Genomic DNA, 27,103 nt, shown 5'->3' with positions numbered 1-27,103 from the left:
GAAGGCAATGACACCCTACTCCAGTACTCTTGCCTGGAAAATCCCATAAGAGGAGCCTGGTAGGCTGCAGTCCATGGGGTCGCAAAGAGTCAGACACGACTGAGCAACTTCACTTTCACTTTTCACTTTATGCATTGGAGAAGGAAATGGCAACCCACTCCAGCGTTCTTGCCTGGAGAATCCCAGGGATGGGGGAGCCTGGTGGGTTGCCATTTATGGGGTCGCACAGAGTCGGACACGACTGAAGCGACTTAGCAGCAAACTTATCAATGAGAGCTGGATGTGCCAAACATTTGATTTTCAGCATTTTGTTTTCCCTAAGTAGTGAAACATTTTAGCCAATGTTAAAGCTAAACCTCATTTCTCTGAATGATGTTTGTAGCAGAGGAACTAAACCCAAAACAAACATCTATGTCCCAAATTCTGATGCAAATAAAGGAAAGCAATCCTTGAAGTTTCGGCTTGAGGGAGAGCATTAATTGCCACCTTGAATGGTGCTACCTTGGCCAGTGTAAAACAATAGGGATTAACTAAAGAGATGTGCTAAAATCAAATCCTAAACTCCTGGCTCTTCGGGAATTAATGTGGAGACCCAAGAGGGCACTAATCTACATTATTTAGCAGCTGCACCACACTGCACAGACTGTCCTGATCAAGTTCTAGCTTCTGGAGTTTCAACTTCAATAGGCCTGGTAATTAATGCAACTGCTTCCTTGTCATCTATGAAGAGGTTGTAATGTGTTCAAATGCCAAGTAGTCATACTCAGTCTGTCATATTTGGAGCAACAGGGATGGACCTAGGGATGACCCAAGTAAGTCAGAAAGACAAATATTAAGATATCACTTACACGTGGAATCTAAAATATGACACAAATGAATCTATTTATAAAACAGAAACAGACTCACAGACATAGAAAACTTATGGTTATGAAAAGAGAAAGAGGGAGGGACAAACTAGGAGTTTGGGATTAGCAGACGCGAACTACTATATATAAAATATATAAACAACATGGTCCTACTGTAACTATATTCAACATCCTGGAACTATACTCAATATCCTTTAACAAACCAGAATGTAGAAGAATATGTACGTGTGTGTGCGTGTCACTTTGCTGTCCACTAGAAACTAACACACCATTGTAAATCAACTGTACTTAATTAGAAACAAAATATTCAATTTTACATTGTTGTGTTTGAGAGCAATTTTGATTAGCTGTTTCCTCATGTCCTGACTCTGATTTAACTTGAGTTCTTCTGAAGCTGTGCTGTTACATCATGAACACAGTGGCCTCTGTTATTTCACATTTTTGGCTACTGCCTTCAATTGAAAACAGTAAGTGCTAAGTTTATCTCATTCTAAGAGATGGGAATAAGATTTACCTCAAAAGGGTTCACAAAAGAGGTCAAAAATTGACATTTCCTTCATTACTCCACCAATCTCATGTATTCTAAAGTTGTCTGAAAATTTAGGAAAGAATCAGAGTCACATTGAATCCATGGCCCAGGAGGAGAGTGTGATGGCTCCTGTTTACTCCTCAGGGAGACAAAAACACTGGTACTTCACCCCTCTGCCCCAAACAAATGAGGGTAGCTCCAAGCCCACCATTTATAGAGCCTGGGAGCACAAAGCAGATGGGATGGCTTCTACCTACCAACTTGTGCTGTGCTTAAGTAGCTGAATGCTTTTTGTTTGCTTCCTGTGACTACTGAGGTGTTAAAAACTGATCTGAAATGGTGACATAGTAAAGAGAGGAGGCATCTTGTACTTCCCAATGCTTGGTGTGGCAAAAGCATTTTTGTAGGTCAAGTGGAAACCAAAGGAGGCAGCTATGGTTTAGCTGTCTAACAGGAGCATTGCGTATGGAGCACGAGTACTCTAGGATGAGATGCCTGAAGACATGTTTACACAGTGTACTTTTTCTAGTTAAAGAAATGGGAAGACAGAAGACCTCCTGTAAGACCTCTTAAGAGCCCCCACTTGTACCCCAAAGAAAGCAAGCGTTTGTGTCCTTATTACATATAACACATGAGCACCATAAGATGCTACTTAAGAGGAGATATATACCCACTTTCTTTCTTTCCTACTTCTCAGGCCAGTGGAGAATAATGTCACCCAGATGGGGTAAGGGAAGCTGGTGAAACTGATCATTCTTCCCTGCCAGGGCACATCACTTCAGCATGGTTTAAACTGGCACTGCAAACAGAACATTAAATATGAGACTGAAATTTTAAGCTGAACTAAACTTAATTTAACCTTATTTTTTCATATCCTAGAGACCAAATAGCAATTGAATCTATTCAGATGCCACTAAGAAAAATGAATCAGCCATCTGCTTGAAGCAAAACCATTCCATGTTTGTGTTCTATCTGGTTCAAACTATGCAGCAAACTACTGACACCGTCCATAAATTCAGCACTTGATAAACTGAGATAGAGGCAGAGGGAAAAGACGACTATGAGGGACAGTGAGAATGTGGCTTAGGGCAGGACAGGAAATGGTTTACAGACGACATGGAGACACCAATAATGAAGGGCCTAGGAACTCTATTTGAAACACTGAGAAGTATAGTGATACAGCATAATTAGAAGACTTATAAAGACATGTAAGGCTTTTTTTTTTTTTTACTTTAATAAATTTGTTTTATTTTTTTTCTTTTTTTTCTTTTATTTTTAAACTTTACATAATTGTATTAGTTTTGCCAAATATCAAAATGAATCCGCCACAGGTATACACGTGTTCCCCATCCTGAACCCTCCTCCCTCCTCCCTCCCCATACCATCCCTCTGGGTTGTCCCAGTGCACTAGCCCCAAGCATCCAGTATCGTGCATCGAGGCTTTGTCTTATACAACAGTTAGCAAACGACACGTGTTCTGAATTCATCTACTGATGTTCCAGTTGTGGACCACTGCTACTACCAAATGCAACACTTGGCAGGAGAACATCGTCAAAGAAGTTCAAAGGTGGGGAATACCCTGGATCTTACTGTACACTTGGACTTCTTTGGGATTGAGGATAGCTGATCATTTCATTACTTGTCATTCAAAAGGTCCATCTAGTCAAAGCTATGGTTTTTCCAGTAGTCATGTATGAATGTGAGAGTTGGGCCATAAAGAAAGCTGAGCACCAAAGAATTGATGCTTTTGAACTGTGGTGTTGGAGAAGACTCTTGAGAGTCCCTTGGACTGCAAGGAGATCCAACCAGTCCCTCCCAAAGGAAATCAGTCCTGGATATTCATTGGAAGGACTGATGCTGAAGCAGAAACTCCAATACTTTGGCCATCTGAGGTGAAGAACTGACTCACTTGAAAAGACCCTCATGCTGGGAAAGATTGAAGGCAAGAGAAGGGGACGACAGAGGATGAGATGGTTGGATGGCATCACCAACTCAACGGACATGAGTTTGAGTAAACTCCAGGAGTTGGCGATGGACAGGGAGGCCTGGTGTGCTGCAGTCCATGGGGTCGCAAAGAGTTGGACATGATTGAGCCACTGAACTGAACTGATGGTAGAAGAAAAATGACTGGTCCCCAACAAGTTGAATATAACATTTCTAGATGGTTATGTCTGCTTTTAGCAGGCTGAGGTATATTTTTCAAGAAGAATCAAGCTACTATTTTGCAAAAGGAACTAAATGGAGATAAAGAGAAAAGCAGAGGGAGAAGATAATTTATAGCAGGGAGAGAATTTACAATTGCTTAAATCCCAGTAACCATCAAAAGCTTCACTTTGTTGCTTTTCCTTGTTTTCAAATTAGTCTGTCCTACTTTTCCCTAAGGAAACAAGTGCCTACACAGTGTTCCTTGGACAAGAGAGCTCAAATAAATAAAAACTGTTGCTTTAACCCACTGTAACTCATAAAGGGTTCTGACATAACTGCTTCTTGTAGCATATTTGTTAATGTGTTTGATAGGCATATAGGTTATAGTAACACAGATGTGCTCATGTGTTTGTATACAATGTCTTTAAAAATAAAAGAATATTACATTATTTACAAGGGCCTTCTTGATTTATTTTTGCTAATTTCACTTTGTTTAAACTCATTGGACAGAAAAACTCTTAAACCCAAGTGCATGGAGCTAGCTCCTTGTAATTTCCTTTACAGAAAAAGATTATAAACATTAAAACCATTGGTGTGATGGTTAACTGGAACTTCATCTGTTTTAGGTCTTTGCAGGTCACTTAAGTTCTTCTGTGACCTCTGAGGGAAGTATACTTGAAAGTAATGTTTGGGAATCACTTTATCAATGGAACTTGACATCAGATAGCCATGACTTTCAAGTAAAGCATTGATAGAATGGTCAATGAGCTGTACAGTAATATATCTAAAGACATTTCTGGATTTTTGCTGCATCCATTCATCTTCATAGGTAGACAAATGAAATTGGTCTTCTGCCCTGACAAGAACAAACTAATGTATTATTTCAGCTTCAAAAAGAAAGTGATGGAAGTATAATACAGTAAATCTCATAGGCATCTACAGAGTTCTTCTAATCCCAGTCTTTTCAAGATAACTTCAGAAGCTCCCTGGTCAGTAAAGTTTCTCTGGACCAATGACGAGGTGCTCTTGGATTGTACATATACTTATAATATCATTCTCAACCTTAGGCAATTAATAAATATAATTGATATTGCAAAAAAAAACCCCTAAATATCATAGAAAATTTCTCCTGATATGGAATGGACAGAATCAGAGTCTACAGATTAGTTGGGTGAGGATTAAGACCACAAGTTTAAGTAACACAGAGAGAGTGTGTATAAGAATAAAAATCCCAAACTTGCGGTAAAATCAAGTTATAGAACAAAACAATGAGTGGAGATCAGAAACAAAAGTAGGAATGGAGCCACTACAAAACTTAGTTGATTTCTGGCAACTGCTTCTGCTGCTGGCCCAAAAAGCTACAAATGCAGTGACTCTTCCGTATTGCACATATAAGGTGCAGGGAGGCAAGGAGTCCCAAGTAGAAAACCTGTAGGTTGTGCTTGCAAGCTGAAGTGGAGAGGTAATTACCCCAGTGGAGAAAGCCTCTAGAGAGCCAGAGTCTATTGAGACCATTTCATACAGACTGAAAATTGTGTCAACTTTTTATTGGCCTGTAAACGAACTGGCTGTGATGGCCCTTGGACACAGTCACGTGACAGCAGCCTCAGCATGGGAGATATCTTGAAGGTAGTCAAAATCTCCACTCAGGAATTCAGACTCTCAGGTTAAAGCCTACACACAGTGTTTCTGGTCTCTGGGACTTCAATTGATGTGTGGGAAATTGGTCCATCACAGTCTTGTCTACAGAGTGACTAAGGATGGCTATAAGGTTTGGCTATTAATAAAACAGTTTTCAGCCTTCGGGCAGGTAGTCTCAAATAGAGCTTCAATAACCACAATGGTGCTTTTCTGATATAACTTAGTGATCTCTGTTGGATCTCTTTTACTGTGATGCAGGGCCATCACTGGAGGAGAAATGGCAATCCACTCCAGTATTCTTGTCTGGAGAATTCCATGGACAGAGGAACCTGGTGGGCTACAGTCCATCGGGTTGCAAAGAGTTGGATGTGACTGAGCAACTAACACACACACGCACAGGCCCATCATAGTCAGGAGCCAGTGTTCAGCTTCCCTTGAGACAAAATGCTCTCAACCCTGTTGACCTCTAAGGTCAATCACCAGTGGGGTTAAAATTCTTCTCCAACTGGTGCCAACCAGATGTGGCATCTACAAAACTTGAAAAATATCTCTGTCTCATGGGATGTCTGTGATGACTGATTCTTTTTCATCCTCTCCATATACATGAAGATGAACAATATTTATCACAAACAATTTGATCACAGATACTTCAGATGATCACCATGGTTCTAGAGAATTTGAAGGGGGAGACAGAGTGTGTTTATGGCTACCTGCCACCCTACTTATCCACACAATACTGAAAAACGCCTCATGTATAGCTCAGTAAACAGTTGTACTATTGTGCTGGAAGGTTACTCTGAGGCTTTCAGATCTTTTGTTCTTCAAGTAGATAAGATAGAAAAGGCTGCACATTTGTAGCAAGGGACTCCTGCCGGGTCTCTGGCTCTGATATGATTCATTTGGCTGGGTCGTGCACCTTAAACAGCAGGAACAAGATGTAGAAAACAGCTGCTTTTGCTTTTACCTGCCAAATATGCTGGAAACTTATTGAGCGGTAGGCTGGGAGTACAGAAAGAAGACTCGGGTGTGCTGATATGGGCATGGGGAAGAGATAAATACTGGCAAAGTGGTCTATTACACTCAATTCCCTGTTAGAGACCAGGGTCGTCTGTCACTGAGTGCTCTTATGGGATACTAAGCCAGATGAAAAAGACACAAACTGTTTCCCAGCTTCCTCCTCTATCTCCTCCCCTCAGTGGCATTTCCTCATCATCTGTAGGTGAAATCTATTGTGCTGAAGTTGTGTGGGGTGAGAGAGGAGAGACCGGCTCTCAGGTGGTAGGATCTCATTTGGAGGGTTGCTGTATTTGTCTTAAGTCAGATATAGCTGAAAATTTAGTTACAGAACATAGTTACCACAGCCATGGAGAAGGGCCTTGTGCTGTCATACTCAGTTGCGTTCGACTCTTTGTGACATCATGGACTGTAATGTACCAGGCTCCTCTGTCCATGAGATTCTCCAGGCAAGAATACCGGACTGGGTTGCCATTTCCTTCTCCAGGGGATCTTCCTGACCCAGGGATTGAACCCTCTAACCTGTGTTTCCTGTGGCTCCTGCACCAGAAGGTGGATTCTTTTCCAATGGGCCACCTGGTAAACCCCTTCAGAAGGGCTTACTGCCTTTCAAGCTGGTCCCACAGGGAATGTCTGTTCTATCTAGAATGTGGTTTAGGAAGGGAAGAGAGACAGCATATTGGGGAATATATCAATGTGTTTTCTATACTGTCAGAAGTTTGGCATGTTTTCCTAGAAAGAGAGCATTCTACTCCAGCAGAGAACTATGGCCTTGAAGGAGAACCACTTTGATCCCTGCTTGCTTTAATTGTTCAGGAAATGAAAATGAATATCATCTCTGGAATAAAGAGATCACTCAGCTCTGAGTAGTGGATGAATAGGATAAAGTTAATGGTCCACATTGGGAATGATTCTGAGACATAGGGCCCATTAGCAAAGCGGACTGCCTTGAAACAATTCATGTTCAGCTAAAGGTCAGGACCAGAGTTCCAAATCTGAATAATCATCAGAACCTACAGGAACTTTTCAACATATAGTTCTGAGGCTCCATCAAATTCTACTAAATCAGAAATTCAAAGGGAGTCAGAGGGAATATGTATAGACTAAAGTTCCTATAACCCTTCCATCTGTGTGATTTTGATGACTAGCCAGATTTAAAAAGAATTATCATCAGTGAAATTTGAAAGAAGAGATGTCTTAAGTAAGAATTAAATAATAATAGAGAAATGCAATTAACTGGGCTCACAACAAAGACAAGGGATGGACAGAGTACTATTAGCCAGATCTCAACCCAGATCCAAAAACAACATGAGTGTGGTAAGGCAGAAGCGATAAAGCACTTCTTGAATTTTATGCAATACTTTCAATGGAAACTTCATAATGAATATGTATATTCAATGACTTAAAATGTATTCATGAATTTGTCAAATATTTTGATTCATCATTCCATATATAGACTTCTCTAAGATACTACATTACAATGCAAAGAGAATGTCTTTACTGTTCCTTCTCCCATTTCTTTCTTCAAAAAAATTAAAGCAATTTTTTTACTAGTACTGGATAATTTTACTGCAGATTTGCTTGAATATTAAAGAACAGTTTTGAACATTCAATTTTAAGAATCTATGGAGTGGCTTTACAAGAAAATCAGTTTAAAAATAATCTACAGTGGAAAAGTAAGATGGACGAGATGAATTTTTACCTTGAGAATCATATTTTGTGTTATAGGAATTAAATATTAGTTGTAAGTTATGATGGACAGAAGTAAAAGTTATACACAAATCACTTAAAAAAAAAGAGAGAGAGAAACCAGAATTTCAATTAAAATGCACACAGATAACAAAACTAAAAGTAAAACTTCTATCCAAAAATTCATTTCTAAAATGATACTTACCAAACTATGCTTATTTAATCTTTACAAGTGATTAGTTTTTAGGTCTTAATGTCAGATGTTTTTCATTTATATATTAACTTTGTCTTTTGCTATTCTAACTTTAGAGGAAGGAGTTCAACCACTAAATTATAAGAAATGTAAAGACAAGAAACTCCTAAATAAATATTTGTATTCACCCTCAGTTATAAAGATTTTAATGCTCTCCCCAAGCAAAAATAATTTGTGTAGTGTGAATATATAATACATATCAATTTGACACTAAAATGAATGTAAGTATAAATATGTTTAAATATATACATATATAAATATAATACAACTATACATGTGTATGTACATTGGTATATCCCTTTGTGTCTAGAACAAAAATGTTAACATGCTGTATTTGGTATACACACAGAGAAGGAAAATTTAATGACTATCTTATAAAAACATTTCAGAAATGTCAATGCAGATGACCCAGGAAACACTATTTACTGGTAGATCAGATGGTAAAGAATCTGCCTGCAATGCAGGAGATCTGGGCTTGATCCCTGGGTTAGGAAGATCTCCTGGAGAAGGAAATGGTAACCACTCTAGCATTCTTGCCTGGAGAATTCCAAGAACAGAGGAGCCTGGCAGGCTACAATCCATGGGGTCACAAAGAGTCGGACACGACTGAGCAACTAACACACACACAGGGTAAATTATAAAGACATTGATGGGATTACTAATTATAAAATAAAAAATAAATATCCATGATGCTTGATGATTAAAATAAGAATGGAACACATTTATCATTGACCTTTATATAATATTTCAGTTTTTGTATCTAAAAATAGAGGGTAATTAAACTCAAAATGGACATCAACAGATGGTCAACACCAAAATCAGATTGATTATATTCTTTGCAGCCAAAGATGGAGAAGCTCTATACAGTCAGCAAAAACAAGACTGGGAGCTGACTGTGGCTCAGATCATGAACTCTCTATTGCCAAATTCAGACTTAAATTGAAGAAAGTGGGGAAAACCACTAGACCATTCAGGTATGATCTAAATCAAATCCCTTATGATTATACAGTGGAAGTGAGAAATACATTTAAGGGACTAGATATGATAGACAGAGTGCCTGATGAATTATGGACAGAGATTCGTGACATTGTACAGGAGACAGGGATCAAGACCATGCTCATGGAAAAGAAATGCAAGAAAGCAAAATGGCTGTCTGAAGAGGCATTACAAATAGCTGTGAAAAGAAGAGAGTGAAAACCAAAGGAGAAAAGGAAAGATATATAGGCATCTGAATGCAGAGTTCCAAAGAATAGCACGGAGAGATAAGAAAGCCTTCCTCAGCAATCAATGCAAAGAAAGAGAGGAAAACAACAGAATGGGAAAGACTAGAGATCTCTTCAAGAAAATTAGAGATACCAAGGGAACATATCATGCAAAGATGGGCTCAGTAAAGGACAGGAATGGTATGGATCTAACAGAAGCAGATGATATTAAGAAGACGTGGCAAGACTACACAGAAGAACTGTACAAAAGATCTTCACAACCCAGATAATCATCATGGTGTGATCACTCACCTAGAGCCAGACATCCTGGAATGGGAAGCCAAGTGGGCCTTAGAAAGCATCAGTATGAACAAAGCTAGTGGAGGTGATGGAATTCCAGTTGAACTATTTCAAATCCTGAAGGATGATGCTGTGAAAGTGCTGCACTCAATATGCCAGCAAATTTGGAAAACTCAGCAGTGGCTACAGGACTGGAAAAGGTCAGTATTCATTCCAATCCCAAAGAAAGGCAATGCCAAAGAATGCTCAAACTACCGCACAATTGCACTCATCTCACACGCTAGGAAAGTAATGCTCAAAATTCTCCAAGCCAGGCTTCAGCAATACGTGAACCATGAACTTCCCGATGTTCAAGCTGGTTTTAGAAAAGGCAGAGGAACCAGAGATCAAATTGCCAACATCCACTGGATCATGGAAAAAGCAAGAGAGTTCCAGAAAAACATCTATTTCTGCTTTATTGACTATGCCAAAGCCTTTGACTGTGTGGATCACAATAAACTGTGGAACACTCTGAAACAGATGGGAATACCAGACCACCTGACCTGCCTCTTGAGAAACCTGTATACAGGTCAAGAAGCAACAGTTAGAACTGGACATGGAACAACAGACTGGTTCCAAATAGGAAAAGGAGTACATCAAGGCTGTATATTGTCACCCTGCTTATTTAACTTATATGCAGAGTACATCATGAGAAATGCTGGGCTGGAAGAAGCACAAGCTGGAATCAAGATTTTGAAGGAGAAATATCAATAACCTCAGATATGCAGATGACACCACCCTTATGGCAGAAAGTGAAGAGGAACTAAAAAGCCTCTTGATGAAAGTGAAAGGAGAGTGAAAAAGTTGGCTTAAAGCTCAACATTCAGAAAACCAAGATCGTGGCATCTGGTTCCATCACTTCATGGGAAATAGATGGGGAAACAGTGGAAACAGTGTCAGACTTTATTTTTCTGGGCTCCAAAATCACTGCAGATGGTGACTGCAGCCATGAAATTAAAAGACGCTTACTCCTTGGAAGGAAAGTTATGACCAACCTAGATAGCATATTCAAAAGCAGAGACATTACTTTGCCAACAAAGGTCCATCTAGTCAAGGCTATGGTTTTTCCAGTGGTCATGTTTGGATGTGAGAGTTGGACTGTGAAGAAAGCTGAGCACCAAAGAACTGATGTTTTTGAACTGTGGTATTGGAGAAGACTCTTGAGAGTCCCTTGGACTGCAAGGAGATCCAACCAGTCCATCCTAAAGGAAATCAGTCCTGGGTGTTCATTGGAAGGACTGATGCTGAAGCTGAAATTCCAGTACTTTGGCCACCTCATGTGAAGAGTTGATTTATTGGAAAAGACCTTGATACTGGGAGGGGTTGGGGGCAGGAGGAGAATGTGGTAACAGAGGATGAGATGGCTGGATGGCATCACCAACTCGATGGACGTGAGTTTGAGTGAACTCCGGGAGCTGGTGATGGACAGGGAGGCCTGGTGTGCTGCGATTCATGGGGTCGCAAAGTGTCAGACATGACTGAGTGACTGAACTGAACTGAAACTCAGAATACAAGATGAATTTTAAAATATTACACTTAAGGATCAAACTAACTCACGTAGCTGATGGCAAGGAAATAAAGATCATCTTTCAGGTTAACAAAAGCATATACAGCAAGAGAGGATTGAGAAGTGGAAAGAAATATGTGACAGAGATTGATAGGTACATACTTCCAGCTGCAAAATAAATGAATCATTGGTATGAAATGTATAGTGTAGGGAACATAGTCAATAACTATGGAGACAAATCATAATTAGACTTATCACAGGGATCATTTTGAAATGTATATATTGAGAGTTTGGGATTAGCAGATGCAATTATATATAAGATGCATAAATAAGAAGGTCCTATTGTATAGCACAAGAAACTATATTCAATATCCTGTAATAAACCATAATGGAAAATAATACATATAAATGGATAACTGAGTCACTACGCTGTACAGTAGAAATTGAACGAATTGTAAATCAACTATACTTCAATACATTTTTAAAGTTATAAAAATCCCTACACAAGAAAATAAATATATAGAAATACTCAATCACTGTGCTGTGTAACAGGAACTAAGACGGTGCTGTAGGTCAATATTACTTCACAAACGAAGAAACTCTTAACAAATGAAATCAGATTTATCGTTACCAGAGGTAGGGGTTTGGGGGAAGGGGAACTGGATAAAGGAAGTCAAAAGGTACAAACTCACAAGTATAAGATAAGTAAGTACCAGGGATGCAATGTAGAATATGATATAGTTAACACTATTTTAAGCTATATATGAAAGCTGTTAAGAGAATAAAGCCTAAGAATTCTCATCGCAAGGAAATGTTTTGGTTTCTTTAATTCTGTATCTATATGAGATGATGGTATGTTGACTAAACATATTATGATTATCATTTCATGATGCAGATAGGTCAAATCATTAGGCTGTGTGCTTTAAACTTACACAGTACCTTGGGTCAATTACATCTCAAAGGTGGTAAAGAACCTGCTTGCCAATATAGAGATGCAGGTCCAATCCCTGGGTCAGGAAGATCCCCTGGAAAAGGAAATGGCAACCCACTCCAGTCTTCTTTCCTGGAGAATCCCTTGGACAGAGGAGCTGGCGGGCTACAGTCCATAGGGTTGCAAAGAGTTGGACACGACTGAAGTGACTTAGCGTGCATGCAAAGCTAGAAGAAAAACAGGATTCAAATGAACAGCCATCTGAAGAGATGTATCCGTGATGACTGGAAGGGTCCCCGGCACAGAACCTTCTGCCTCTGTGGAGGTGGAGGATGTCACCCTTGTGGTGTTAATGTATTCACCAACCTGGAAGCTTTCTGAACTCCACATTATTACGATTTTTAATGGAGGTTTTATCCCATATGTGTGATCAATTATCAACTCCATTTCCAGTCCCTCTCCCCTCTCCAGAGAATGGGGGCTATGGTGGCAAAAATATCCAAGCTTCTAATCTTGGTTTGGTCTCTCTATTGACCAGCCCCCATTTAGGAGCCCACCAAGAACCTCATTAGAAGAAAAGATATTCCTATTACCCAGTAAATTCCAAGGAGTTTAGTGTCAGATGCTCCTATCACTCAGGAAATTACAAAGGTCCTGTGAGCTCTGTGTCAGGAACTGAGGTCGATGCTGGATGCTGGGGGCTGGTGCACTGGGATGACCCAGAGGGATGGTATGGGGAGGGAGGAGGGAGGAGGGTTCAGGATGGGGAACACATGTATACCTGTGGCGGATTCATTTCAATTAAAAAAAAAAAAAAAAGAACAAAGGATGCTGCTGCTATCCCTATTTACAAGGATTTTAGGAGCTATGTGCCAAGAGTCAGGGCAGAGACAAATATAAACATGTTTCTTATGTTACAAAAGAAGGTACAGCAGATAGAAGAGAAAAATTATTTTCTAATTAAAAAAATAAAAATGAAACATACTATCTTGTCTAGTTTTTTTAAAGAAAGCTGGGCTACTGGGTTTATTATCTGTGTGTAAATGTTACACAGGCCAGTTTTTTTCTTCAAAATGTAGTCACTCTTATCCAATCATTCAATTAAAATTATTATGACAGCAAGTTGTATAGTCTACCACTCAGCTCAAAATTAAAGTCACCTTGAACACAGATACTTGGCATAACAGTCTGCTTGCAGTGCACTTTTTTGTATAAAGATAATAGTTTCAACACAGAGCATTTAACCCAGGAAAGTCAAAATTTAAGATGCCCAATATCCTTTCTTCCAAAGTAAGGAAAGAAAGTGTAAAATTTAAAAGATGAAAAATGTAATACTAAAAACTATATCCATTGCTAACACTCAAAAAATTAGATTAAAATTCTACCTTTCAAAATACTAAAGCAGTTATCGTTTGTTGATCATCTTCACTGAAATCTTCTTAAATGATAATGTTCTGTAGAAATGAGCCTAAGTTCTGTAACTCCTGCATAAATTCAAAAGCAATTTAGGTGTAAAATTAACCAAATATATAAAACTGGGGCTGGGATCATGGGCTGGCAGCCTGTGCAGACGTGTTGTACTCCATGCTTATAAGGTCTCAAGCTTGGTTTCATGCTCTGCTGTCACTCTCTTTAAATTCTAAGTTTTTGAACAAGGAGCCTGCATTTCCTCCTGTATTGACCCTAAAGTTAGGTAGCTGATCCTGATTACAATAATTTGGGGAAAATGTCCAATAGCTATAAGGTTGAAATAAGAATCCAAATGAAACTGGGTAAGTCCAAGAAATACACTTTTTTAAAAAGCATGAAATTTAAATTAGATGCGCTGGGACACAGTGACATACTGGTAGAGCAAAAATGAATATCAAGTGAATGACTTTCAAATATGATTATAATTGGAAGACTCCAAAAACTAGTCTCTTAGGTATCTCAGGATATAATTTAATACATCCTGGAGATATTGGATACATTAACTGAAAATAATGGAACTCAAAGTCCCTTTTCTATCTACTGTCCACATGACTGCATGAATATGGTTGAGAATAATACGATTATTTTGCTGGTAATTATGGGAGAAAATTACATAACTGACTGTTTCCATTGAAAACTGTTTTACTGACTACTCCTGAGTCTACTTGGGGAAGGAAATCCAACTAAACCATAACAAACCATCTTTGGGGCTTCTCAGATGGCTCAATGTTAAAGAATCCGCCTGCCAAGGAGGAGATGCGGGTTTGATCCCTGAGTCAGAATGATCCCTGGAGAAAGGAATGGGAACCCACTCCAGTATTCTTGCCTGAAAAATCCATGGACAGAGGAGCCTGGCGGGCTACAGTCCACGGGTTCACAAAGAGTCAGACAGGACTAAGCAACTAAGCAACAACAACTGAGTCTACTGTACCTTTCACTAACACTTCTGCTTATTTTGAATTTCTCTCGACAACACAAGCGATATTCCAAATGCTTTCCACTCTCACTGTCTCAAAGGTACCGACCCTCTGTTCTTTCCCTCCAATTTTTTCATGCCACCAACCCAAGACATCCTAAAAAAGAGTTAGCTCACTTTCAGGTACAGAGTCTTTCATGAGTAAAATTCCTCAGCCTCTCTAATCTTCACCTGAAATTATCTTTAAATTATCTCAATTCTTTTTTTTTTTTTTTTGTCCAAAGTTCTTCCTTCCATGTTTGCTCACATCTCCTCTCCTGTAAGACCTTTCTCTTACACAGGAAATACATACGTCTATTGGATCTTTCCTCAGATGACAAACAAGCTTAAACCTTCACTGTCCTGACAGTCGATAAGGGGTAAAATTAGTTCTCTCCTATTACTGAAGATACTGGCATTCTCTCTCTTTCTCTGTCATCAAACATCTCTTTTTTTTCACTTTCAAAGACATGCTAATTCTTTGTTTCCTGCTTTAGTGAGATATATTTGTCACACAACATGGTGTAAGTTTAAGGTGTATGAGATGTTGATTTGACACATTTATAAATTGCAAAATCATTAGCATCCTTGTATTAGTTGCCATCTCCATTCCATCACATGATTACCATTTCTTCTTACCAAACATGAAGGATAACTTATCTTTATGGCCTTTGCTTTTACTGCTGCCTATTTCTTCTTTTACATTAGTTTAATCTCACAGTTGCCCCTCTAGCAACTGAACAAGACAACTAAAATTAATAAGTGAAGGAGTAAATGGGAGTTGTACAAACAGATCCAGCAGGTAGAGACTACTTTTGTAAGTACCAGGTTCTGCTATTCATGCATGGACAATTTAGGGAGAAGAGAAGTAAAAATTATTTTATGCATTTTTATATGCCAAAGAGGAAGTTGAATATTAAAACTTGACTGAATCTAAGTTCCATAACTCTGTATCACTTTAAAGAAAATTCAGAAGTTTATAATATTTTACTCTGTACCTATAGTAACTTTATCTAGTTATCATTAAAATTAGACATAGCAAAAATCTTAGTACATAAAAGAAATCTGATCAGTAATTTAATATACAGATGTATTCTCATTGGCCTAATATTTCTGCTAAAAATTATACTTATACCTTAGTAGTAAAACAAGTGAAGAGACAGCATGTAAAAAAATTGCTTTCTGTAATCACTTGGAGTATAAGGTTAATATCATCTCTGTATGATGAAAGCTTAGGTATAGATAGAAGCCAAGACATATTTTTTTTTCTTAAGGACACACCAATTATAAAGAGGTCTAAAAAAGAATCTAGTTCAAAAGAAAAAATATGAGTGGCTTATACACCTCTTATTGCCTGTCAGACCACATTTAGATCTGCTAAGACTAGCTTTCAGATCTGCTGGAAAGAGAATGTGAAGACAGACAAGAGCACAAGATTACTTTAAGTTTCTGGCCTGAAAAATATAAAGAATGAGTTGACATTAACAGGAATGAGAAACTGTTGGGTAGGTCTGATAAGAGCTTTAATCTGAGTGTGTTAAATTTGAGCTGCCCACTAAATATCCACATGGAGACATAACAGAAGGGTGGATAATACAGCTCCAGAGTTTAGGGCAGAGGTATGTACTAGAGATGACATTTTGACAATCATTAGCATGTAAAGAATATTTACAACCACAACACTGCAGAAAGTATCAAAAGGAATGAGTGAAGAAAGAAGATAGCATGAAGCTTAAGAAATGTTTCCTTTACAACTGGGTCTAGTTCAGCGAAACTTGTTTCAGAATTCTTTCCTATATGTTTATGAGTCAGATTGGCAGGAGCCTTGGCTTCTAGTGCCTTCCGTGGTGGCTCAGGTGGTAAAAGCATCTGCCGACAATGTGGGAGACCCAGGTTCGATCCCTGGGTTGGGAAGATCCCCTGGAGAAGGAAATGGCAACCCACTCCAGTACTCTTGCCTGGAGAATCCCACGGATGGAAGAGCCTGGTAGGCTACAATCCATGGGGTTGCAAAGAGTCGGACACGACTGAGAAACTTCACTTACACTTTAGCTTCTAGTACCATTTTTGTCAATTTTTAAAATTGAAGTATAGCTGATTCACAACATTATATTAGCTTCAGGTATACAACATAGTGACTAAATATTTTTTATATATATTGTATTTAAAGTTATTATAAAATAATTGCTATATTTTTCTGTGCTCTACTATATATTGCTTATTTTATACATAGTGGCTTGTATCTCTTAAACCTATACCCTTAAATTACCCTTCCCCCTTCCCTCTCCTCACTGGTAAATACTAGTTTTCTCCCTATACCTGTGAGTCTGTTTCTATGTTGTCATATAAATTTGTTCATTTCATGTTTTAGATTCCACGTATGAGTAATAACATAGAGTGTTCATTTCTCTATGCCCTAGGTATTTCACTAAGCATAATACTCTAAGTCCATCCACATGGGTGCAAATGGCAGAATTCCACTCATTTTTTTTGGCTGAGTAATATTCCATTGTGTGCGTGTGTGTGCCACATCATCTGTATCCATTCATCTGTTGATGGACACTCAGGTTGCATCCAAATCTTGGTTACTGTAAAAAATGCTAATGAAGACTGTGGTGCATGTATCTTTTCAAGTTTATATATATATATATATTGTTTTTTTTTTTTCCCAGATGTAGACCCAGTATTGGAACTGCCAGATCATATGGTAGTTTTGTTTCTTGTTTTTTTTTTCTTTTTAGGAACCTCATACTGCTTTACATAGTGACTATATCAATTTACAAATCCATCTACAGTGCACTGTTGTTGTTTAGTTGCTAAGTCATGTCTGACACTTGTGATCCCATGGACTATAGCCCACCAGCCTCCTTTGCCCATGGGGTTTTCCAGGCAAGAATACTGGAGTGGGAAGCCCTTACCTCCTCAGGAAGGCAAAATATGTGTCAGGAAAAAGTGATGAATGTCTAACTTTTATCTAATGGGAAACTGAAGACAAGAAAAAAGAAAATGGATTGGCAGGCATAGGTGAAGGATCCTGAATAGGGCTTCCCTCACTCGTGGTGAGGAACTCGTGGTGAAGAACCCACCTGCCAATGCAGGAGATGTAAGAGACATGAGTTCGATCCCTGGGTCAGGAAGATGGGTCTTGCCGACCCAGGGATCAAATCCACTTCTGCTGCACTGGCAGGCAGATTCCTTACCACTGAGCCACCAGGGAAGCTCCTCTGGTGTACTAGGGTCCCCTTTTCTCCACATCCTCAACAACATTTGTTATTCATATACCTCTTTATGTCAGCTATTTTGACAGGAGTGAGACAATATTTCACTGTGCTTTTGATTTGCATTTCTCTGATGATTAACAATTGAGCATTTTATTCATGTGCCTCTTGGCCATCTGTATATCTTTCTTTCTTGTACCATTTTTGTCAAAAAGATTTTCTTGTCTTCTATTTTTCAGCCTGGCTTAATCGGGTTGGGCTTCTATAACAAAATACCATAGATTAGGTAGGTCAAATGGCATACATTTATTTCTCACTGTTCCAGAGGCTGAGAAGTCCACGATGGAGGTATCGGCAGATTCAGTGTCTGGTGTGGGCCCTCTTTCTGGCTTACACATGGCCTTCTTCTTGCTGTGTGCTCAGAATGAGAGAATCATCTCTTTCATGTCTCTTCTTATCAGGGCATCTATGATCTTCCTTTTGGAACTTCTTTGCTTTAGCAAGGCTCTACTGAGGTAAAATCTCAATTTCTGTTTCTCTGAAAATGTCTAATTTGCCCTTGACATGGTGGTTAGTTCAGAATTCCGGGATGAGAGCAATGCTTTCTTTTCAATACCTTGAAAATACTTTTTAAAAAATTTTTTCTGATTCTTTTGTTGTAGCTAAAAATCCAATGCCAGCCTAAGTTTCATTCCTTCAAAGATGATCTGTTTCCTCTCTGGTTGCTAATGTGAATTTGTCTTTGGAGCTCTACAGTTTGACTGTGAAATGTCTAAGAGTGCATTTCTATTTATTTATGCTGCCTGTTACATACTGAGGTTCCTGGTTAAGTAGCTTGGCTCTGGAAATTATTTGTCACTGCATGTGTGCATGCTAAATCACTTCAGTCATGTTTGACTCTTTGTGACCCTATGGATGGTAGCCTGCCAGGCTCCTCTGTCCATGGGATTCTCCAGGAAAGAATACTGGAGTGGGTTGCCATTCCCTTCTCCAAGGGATCTTCCTGACCCAGGGATCGAACTCATGTCTCTTACATCTCCTGCATTGGCAGGTGGGTTCCTCACCACGAGTTCCTCACCACGAGTGAGGGAAGCCCTATTCAGGATCCTTCACCTATGCCTGCCAATCCATTTTCTTTATTCTTGTCTTCAGTTTCCCATTACATAAAAGTTAGACATTCATCACTTTTTCCTGACACATATTTTGCCTTCCTGTTCATACCGTCTACCTCTTTAGGTTTTGGTACCATATTCTCTATGTTTCAATTTCTTCATAACTCATTTTTTCCAACTGTTTCACATACATTAAACACAGCCATTATTTTTCCAATTTCAAAAGAGATAATTTTAATTTTAGGACATATTTTTATCTTTTTCAAAATCTTTCATATCAACTTTTAGTGTCTTATTTCTTCATTCAATTCTATCATTTATTTATTTAATATTTCACCTACTTATTTTGTACTAATTATTTGGCAATTCTAATACCTGAAATTGTATAGGAGGTAGCCTAAATTCACTCTGTGTTGTGTTGTGATTATTTTGCTTTGTGGTGGCTTGTTTTCTTGTGCTTGGAGCTCATCATGAGCTCAAATGTCACACAATTTCATATGTGAGACTGCTAAAGCACATTTCTTTCTAAGAATTTTCATTTGCTTCTCACTAGTGTGAGGGTCGCAAAGAGTTGGGCGTGACTGAGAGACTGAACTGAGTGCAAGGGTGCTGCCAACGTGCAACTCAGTAAGTTCACTCTCTCAGTTGTGTTTGACTCTTTGTGACCCCATGGACTGCAGCACACCAGGTTTCCCGGTCCATCACCAACTCCCAGAGATTGCTCAAACTCATGTCCATTGAGTTGGTGATGACATCCAACCATCTCATCATCTGTTGTCCCCTTCTCCTCCTGCCTTCAGTCTTTCCCAGCATCAGGGTCTTTTCCAATGAGTCAATTCTTTGCATCAGGTAGCCAAAGTATTGGAGCTTCAGCTTCAGCATCAGTCCTTCCAAAGAATATTCAGCACTGATTTCGTTTAGGATAGATTGCTTTAATCTCCTTGAAGTCAAAGAGACTTTCAAGAGTCTTCAACACCACAGTTCAAAAGCATCAGTTCTTCTGCACTCAGCTTTCCTTATAGTCTAACTCTCACATCCATATAGGACTACTGGAAAAACCATAGCTTTGACTAGACAGACCTTTGTTGGAAAAGTAATGTCTCTGTTTTTTAATATGCTGTTGAGGCTTGTCATAACTTTCCTTCCGAGGAGCAAATGTCTTTTAATTTCATGGCTGCAGTCACAATCTGCAGTGATTTTGGAGCCCAAGCAAATAAAGTCTGTCACTGTTTCCATTGTTTCCCCATCTATTTGCCATGGAATGATGGGACCGGATGCCAAGATCTTAATTTTTTGAATAGAGACTTTTAGGCCAGCTTTTTCACTCTCCTCTTTCACTTTCATCAAGAGGCTCTTTAGTTTTCTTCACTTTCTGCCATAAGGGTGGTGTCATCTGCATATCTGAGGTTACTGATATTTCTCCTGGCAATCCATATTCCAGCTTGTGCTTCATCCAGCCCACCATTTCACATGATGTACTCTGCATACAAGTTAAATAAGCAGGGCGAAAATATATAGCCTAGATGTACTGCTTCCCCAATTTGGAAGCAGTCCATTGTTCCATGTCCAGTTCTAACTGTTGCTCCTTGACCAGCATATAGATTTCTCAGGAGACAGGTAAGATGGTCTGGTATTCCCATTACTTGAAGAATTTTCCACAGTTTGCTATGTTCCACATAGTTAAAGGCTTTCGGGTAGTCAATAAAGCAGAAATAGATATTTTTCTGGAATTCTCTTGCTTTTTCTATGATCCAACCAATGTTGGCAATTTGATCTCTGGTACCTCTGCCTTTTCTAAATCCAGCTTGAACATTGGAAGTTCTCAGTTCATGTAAGGTTGAAGCCTAGCTTGGAGAATTTTGAGCATCAATTTGCTAGCATGTGAGATGAATGCAATTGTGCAGTAGTTTGAACATTCTTCGGCATTGCCTTTCTTTGGGATTAGAATGAAAACTGACCTTTTCCAGTCATGTGGCCACTTCTGAGTTTTCCAATTTTGCTGGCATATTGAGTGCAGCACTTTAACAACATCATCTTTCAGGATTTGAAATAGCTCAGCTGGAATTCTATCACTTCCACTAGCTTTGTTCATAGTGATGTTTCCTAAGGCCCACTTGACTTCACACTCCAGAATATCTGGCTCTAGGTGAGTGAGAACAGCATCATGGTTATTAAGATCGTTTTTCTATAGTTATTCTGTGTGTTCTTGCCACCTCTTCTTAATATCTTCTGCTTCTGTTAGGTCTAAACCTGCAGAAACTTTAACTCTCTTTAAATCTCTTGCTTGGAGATATGTTGACTGCTACAGGTAATAAACATTCAAATAAGTGATCCTCACAAGAACAGGACTATGGTTACACATTTTCAGATGAGATGATTATAATTATTCTTACTATTAATTTTATACTTAGAGTAGGGGAGAAACAGATATATTTTTATATTGGAATCTTTTGCAGACAGAATGCCACTATCCCTCATTTTACTGAAGATATAACCTTAGTTTTACATAGAATCTCTGTTCACCTCCCCTCCATTAGCTTGAGCCTGAGGCTCTGATTTCTACTATCTCAAATGGCTTAACTTGACCAAAATCTGGGTGTCTAGTTTTAGCTTTCAGCACTGAGGCAATGCAAGGGTCAGTGCTCATAGTTCTACTAGCAGGACTAGTTTCATCTGATGTTTTTTTTTATTTTTTTGTCCTGGCCTTTAAAGGTTTACTATACTTCCCAGCAAGAGAGAAAACATTTAAAAGTATAGTTATTGGAAATTTCCCAGCATCTTGATGTTTTGCACAGGGCATTTTAGAAAACTTAATCTGTCTCATCCTTGGTAATGGAAGTCAGTCTTTTCTCAATGCATTTGGAGTTAATCAAATCTACCTCATAAAAATAATGTGGGGATTAAATTTAATACCATTTATAACTGTACACTACAAGGACTGACATAAACATGCCCTCAATAAATTATGACTTTTACTATTTATATTATTATACATTGATATTTTCTAAGAAGTAAACATATTGATGAAATCATAAAGCACATTCTTTTATTAGACAAATGGCTTTCCAATAATAATTTTGACCTCATGACTAATATAGAGTCACTTACTCCCCTGGGTTACTTTATAGTTTTCCTTCAATCAATATTTGTCTATTCTTCTCTATTTCTGCTAAGGAAGATGTGACACTGAATGACCAGTTCAAAGTCATAATTACTGGAGCAATTAATGAGACCCTCATGCTGCCTATCTTCAGCATTACTACTAAAGCAGAAACAACCAATTTAGATTTTGCTTCTTGTCTTTTAGTGTCTGCTATTTAATGATAGGTGAAAAACCTATAGATGACTTTAAGAAGATCAGAAATAGAGATGTTAACAATATATAAGATGAAATAATCACTAATCAAAAGAACTGGTAAAGGCTTTGGACTTCTGAATATGTTTGCTTTTAATATTTAATACTCTAAAATATTTTAAATTAATCATCCCTAATATTTTTAAACTCATAATCTAAGATTTCCTAAGATATTAGGAAACCAGTTATTTGCAATATTTACTTCTTACCAAGCAGCTTTTATTTTTAATATAGGGAAAAGGTCACTGAGATTGAAGTTAGTATGGTCAACCAGTCATGTGTCTGGGCTCTAAGAGTAAAGAGTTGGGTCCAAACATAATAGTGTTGTAGTCTTTGATACCCTTTCCATTTCTATAAAATGTAAATATAGAAGACTTTATAATATAGGTTATTGAGATAACACATGAGAAAATGCATGTCAGACATTTGGAGTAGTGCCTGAGCCTTTGTAACAATTCTACTACTACTGCTATTATCATATAATACATTTTGCTATATTGATAACACATCTTCTGTAGCTTGGTGGTGGTGGTTTAGTCGCTAAGTCATGTCCAACTCTTGCGACCCCATGAATTGTAGCCTGCCAGGTTCCTCTGTCCATGGGATGCTCCAGGCAAGAATACTGGAGTGGGTTGCCATTTCCTACTCCAGAGGATCTTCCCGACCCAAGAATCAAATCCTGATCTCCTGCATTGCAGTTAGATTCTTTGCTAACTGAGCTACAAGGGAAGTCCCTTCTGTAGCTTGGTTACTCTGTAATAATTGGATTACTTGGTACCATTTTTGGAAGTGTCTCCTGGTTTGCTAACCATTTCTTAAATCATTACTGTGAGTTGAAAATGTAGTGCCATATGATTATGAAGAGTGAAAGATGCCTTTTCAAGGAATGGAGATAATTTATTACTTATTTGAATGCAAAGTCACACTCTGAAATTAGGAATAGGATCTAGCATATCTCTTTTAAATATTCATAGGCAATAAAAACTCTGGCTGTTTGATTGATTTAACAGGCAACTGAATATTACCTTTGCTCTGCATAATTGCAGTTCTAAGAAACATTAGGTAGGCAATAAAAAAAAACCCACAAAAGTTGGACATAGGCATTTTAATTGAGAAGAAAATGGGCTAAGGCTCATCTTCAAATGAAAGAGCACTTTGTTTATTAACAGAAAAAATAAACTGCCTTTCTTTAGCCAAAAAAAAAAAAAAGGAAAATTATAGCTTTTAAAGATTCAGAGAATACTCCCTAATACCATACACAAAAATTAACTCAAAATGGATTAAAGACCTGAATGTAAGGCCAGACACTATAAAATGCTTAAAGGAAAACACAGGTAAACACTTTGACATAAGCTGCACCAGAATCTTTTTGAGCTATCCCTAGAGTAATGAAAATAAAACAAATATTAACAAATGAAACCTAATTAAACTTAAAAGCTATGGCAAATCAAGAGAAACCATAAACAAGACAAAAAGACAACCCTCAGAATGGGAGAAAACATTTGAAAATGAAACAAATGACAAAAGATTAATCTCTAAAACATACAGACATCTCATGAAGCTCAATATCAGAAAACAAACTATCCAATCAAAAAATGGGCGGGAAGCAGATGTCAGACAAAGATGTGTTATTGAATTCTAGCTATTGAAATGTGATATCTGAAATTCAAGATGGAAAAAGAGACAATGGGGATCAGTAAATATTCATATTTACATACCAGAGCTGTATTTTTCAAGGATGTTTTGCTTTAGATTAAGTAAAAGTTACTCAGAAAATCTTAGATCTTTGAAATATTTTTCAAATATAATTGCATTTCAATGAAAATAACTGCATTTCAAAAGCCAGAACTTTCAACAACTTCCAGATTAAGAAGTGAAGTCGCAGTTAATTTGAAAAGATGATTGGAGAGCTTTTATTCTATTATATGACTAGCTTAAAAGGAAACTTCTGAATCACCTATAAGTTCTGATTCTTTACTTTTACGCTGAGGTCACATTCCTCTCCCCTGTCCGTCATGGGATGGCCTCCTCCATGAAGTACACATCTGGTTTAAATTCCTGCCATATGTGATAAATCAATGCCTAACAGATAATAAATTTGGAAGATTGTATTCCCATAAAAAAAAAAAAAATGGGCGGGAGACCTAAATAGACATTTCTCCAAAGAAGACATACAAATGGCTGACAAACACATGAGACACCCCGATTTTAACTTGTGTCTCCTCCTAACTCTTTGATCATTTCTTTTTTCTTTGTAAACACTGTTTCCTCAGCTGAAAATTTGATGTGGATGTAACTCCAAAATTCTATGTTGTTATTTTTTTTTTTTTTTAATCTTGGCTTATCTGGGGTGATCTCCTGAACTCTATAGTTTTAATCAGTATGTAGCCTGAAAAGTTTTCCATCTTTACAACTTGTTTAAATCACTCTCTTTAACTCCAGTACTGTGCATCTCTCTTTTACGGATTAGGGAAAATCCCCACCTGGGTACTCCATAAGTACTGCAACAGATTTCGTTGCTGTTCTGCCACATAACACGCTAATCTCAGATCTCTGAGTTCACCTGAAGCTTTGGTGACCAGTACGTGCACACACTGCTAGATTCCCACCTTAAACTCCCATATTTCTCAATTTTATGGCTCTAGGCAACCCAGAAGTACTGGGATTTTATGCACCCAAGGGCAACCCTCCAACACAAAGGGAGGAAAATGGGTGAATAAATGTTCCAGTTTCCATTAGCCCAGTGGGACAATTCTAAGTGTGCTCTGTGACACTGGTGTGCTACATGATTTCTTTAAAGCTCCCAGTGGGACTGAGCCCAGTAACTCACAGTGGAAACTCACTCATAAAAGCATCCTATATCAGCCTTCCAAACTTTCATTCTCCATTCTCCCCATGTGCTCACTTGCCTTTCTTGGTATCACCTCCCAAATAAACTACCAGCACCTAAGGTCTCAACTCAGGGTTTGCTTCGTGTTACTATCAAACTGAAGCATGCATACTTGGCTTAATGGGGGCAAAACATGACATATGACCTTTTACCTTCAAACTAGTTTTTTTCCTTACTTTCTCAAAGTTGTTTCTGAAAAACACCAGATAATCCATCACCTAAATCAGAAGAAACCTAGATACTTTCCTGGAATTTGCATTTTCTTTTCTACATGTCACCATCGGCCTTGCCTTCAACTGAGCTAAAATATCACTTCTTACTTGGTCTGTCTGCCTACAGTCTCCCTATCTCTTAACCTCCACTCTACTCTCCATAGTCTTCGCAGAAGTTACATAATATGAGGATGGCACCTCTCTTCTCCTTCCCTCTCATATATTAAGCCCTTCAGTGGTTCCCTCAGTGCATGGTTAAGTGCATGGTTGGAGACCAGACTTTTTGGGAAGCGTCGATCTCCCTGAGCAATTTCACTGATGCCTGCTTGTTCAGGCTCACCTTCAGCCACACCCCCATTTGCATTGTGTGTTCTAGTACAACCGAATATTTCCAATTTTCTGTATGTGCTCGTGGCCACCTGTCTGTAATTGCCCTCCTATAACTGCCTATTTGGCTGTCTCCTATTCTAATTGTAAAATGTAGTTTACAACCAATCTTCTCTAGGAAAGCTACCCCAAATACCTTCCAATGCTGACCCACATATATCTGTGTCCTTTTCTATGTCCTCTAATCCTCTGTAATCACTTTTAATGCAACATTTTGCATCCTATAAGGATATTATTTTGTTTTTATATCTTAGAACACACTAAAAAATCAATACACTTTTGCTTAATTAATCAATGTCTATAAGTAGTGAAACAGAGGAATTTTCTCTTATCATCAAACCTTCAAACAGCATCTCACATATTATAAATGCACTTAGCAATTGGATATGAAACTAAACTTCATTATGAGGTGTTTTTTCCTTTTTGACAAATAATCTATTCCTGGTTTAGGAGAGTGTATGCAAAACATTGTTTGATTCAGAGAAATATGTTATTATTTTTTCAATTTTGATTTGGAAAAACTCGTACCATGTGCATTAATTTTAAATATGAAAAGCCTTCTGTTATATATAAATAAAAACTCATATTATTTGGGAATAAACAATATCCAGTATCTTGGTTACTAATAAAATCACCTGTATTATTAACAGATACATATGGACATAACAAACATGTGTGCACATGTTTGAAGAGCGAGAAAGAGATGGGTGATGATGCCTATACATATTGGTTAATCTTGCAGAAGGAAAAAGAACTGTGGTCAGATAAGATCTGATTTTGAACACCAGATTAACTATTTACTCATGTGAAGATCTGAGCATGTTACTATACCTGGTCTCTTTCAGGATTCCTATTAAAATCCATAGTTTATAAAGGTTTTGTAAGATAAATTGATATAACACAAGTGTAACTATTTCAGCCATATCTAGCACTTAATAGTTTCTACAACCTGGAAGCTGAACTAATATCTAAAGTATTCCTCATTTGCCTAAGAGGCATAAAGGTATTTGCTAGACATTTATGCAAATTAATTTTCAGATTTTTTTTTTCACTTTGCCTGCCATACCTCTTCATGTAGTTCTCTCCAACGAGAATTAAATGTCTCGAGTTCTTCATTGATCAGTTCATCCATGACTCCGCCATCTGTTAGGGTCTGTGCCAATATGCGAATCTGATTCGGGTTATCTTCTGAATGTTGCATCAAATTTTCAAGTGACTGAAATAAATTTGCAATAATTACTACATCTCTTCTTTTTCTAAATTCACTGAATTAATCCAAAATGCTCAGCATCTTCTGATTTACATATAATTAAGTTATAAGCAACCTAAACCAATATTCAACTGGGATAACAAACCTGAAAGATAATTGTTACTTTAAAACTATCATG

At 38.0% G+C, this 27,103-nt stretch overlaps 1 protein-coding gene across 9 annotated transcripts in view; it reads right to left on the bottom strand.

Moving 5' to 3' along the window:
• The window catches only part of DMD (dystrophin), a 2,362,639-nt gene that overhangs the window by 1,387,619 nt on the left and 947,917 nt on the right, over window positions 1-27,103 (bottom strand). For all 9 annotated transcript variants that reach the window (XM_070783459.1, XM_070783466.1, XM_070783462.1 and 6 more), the window contains one exon: window positions 26,782-26,931. In XM_070783459.1, the coding sequence (XP_070639560.1) occupies window positions 26,782-26,931 (150 nt within the window). The remainder of the gene's footprint in view (window positions 1-26,781; window positions 26,932-27,103) is intronic.

This window comes from Bos indicus, chromosome X (genome assembly GCF_029378745.1).
Source record: "Bos indicus isolate NIAB-ARS_2022 breed Sahiwal x Tharparkar chromosome X, NIAB-ARS_B.indTharparkar_mat_pri_1.0, whole genome shotgun sequence".
Taxonomy (NCBI): Eukaryota; Metazoa; Chordata; class Mammalia; order Artiodactyla; family Bovidae; genus Bos; species Bos indicus.
This window is presented reverse-complemented; position numbering and strand designations above follow the sequence as displayed.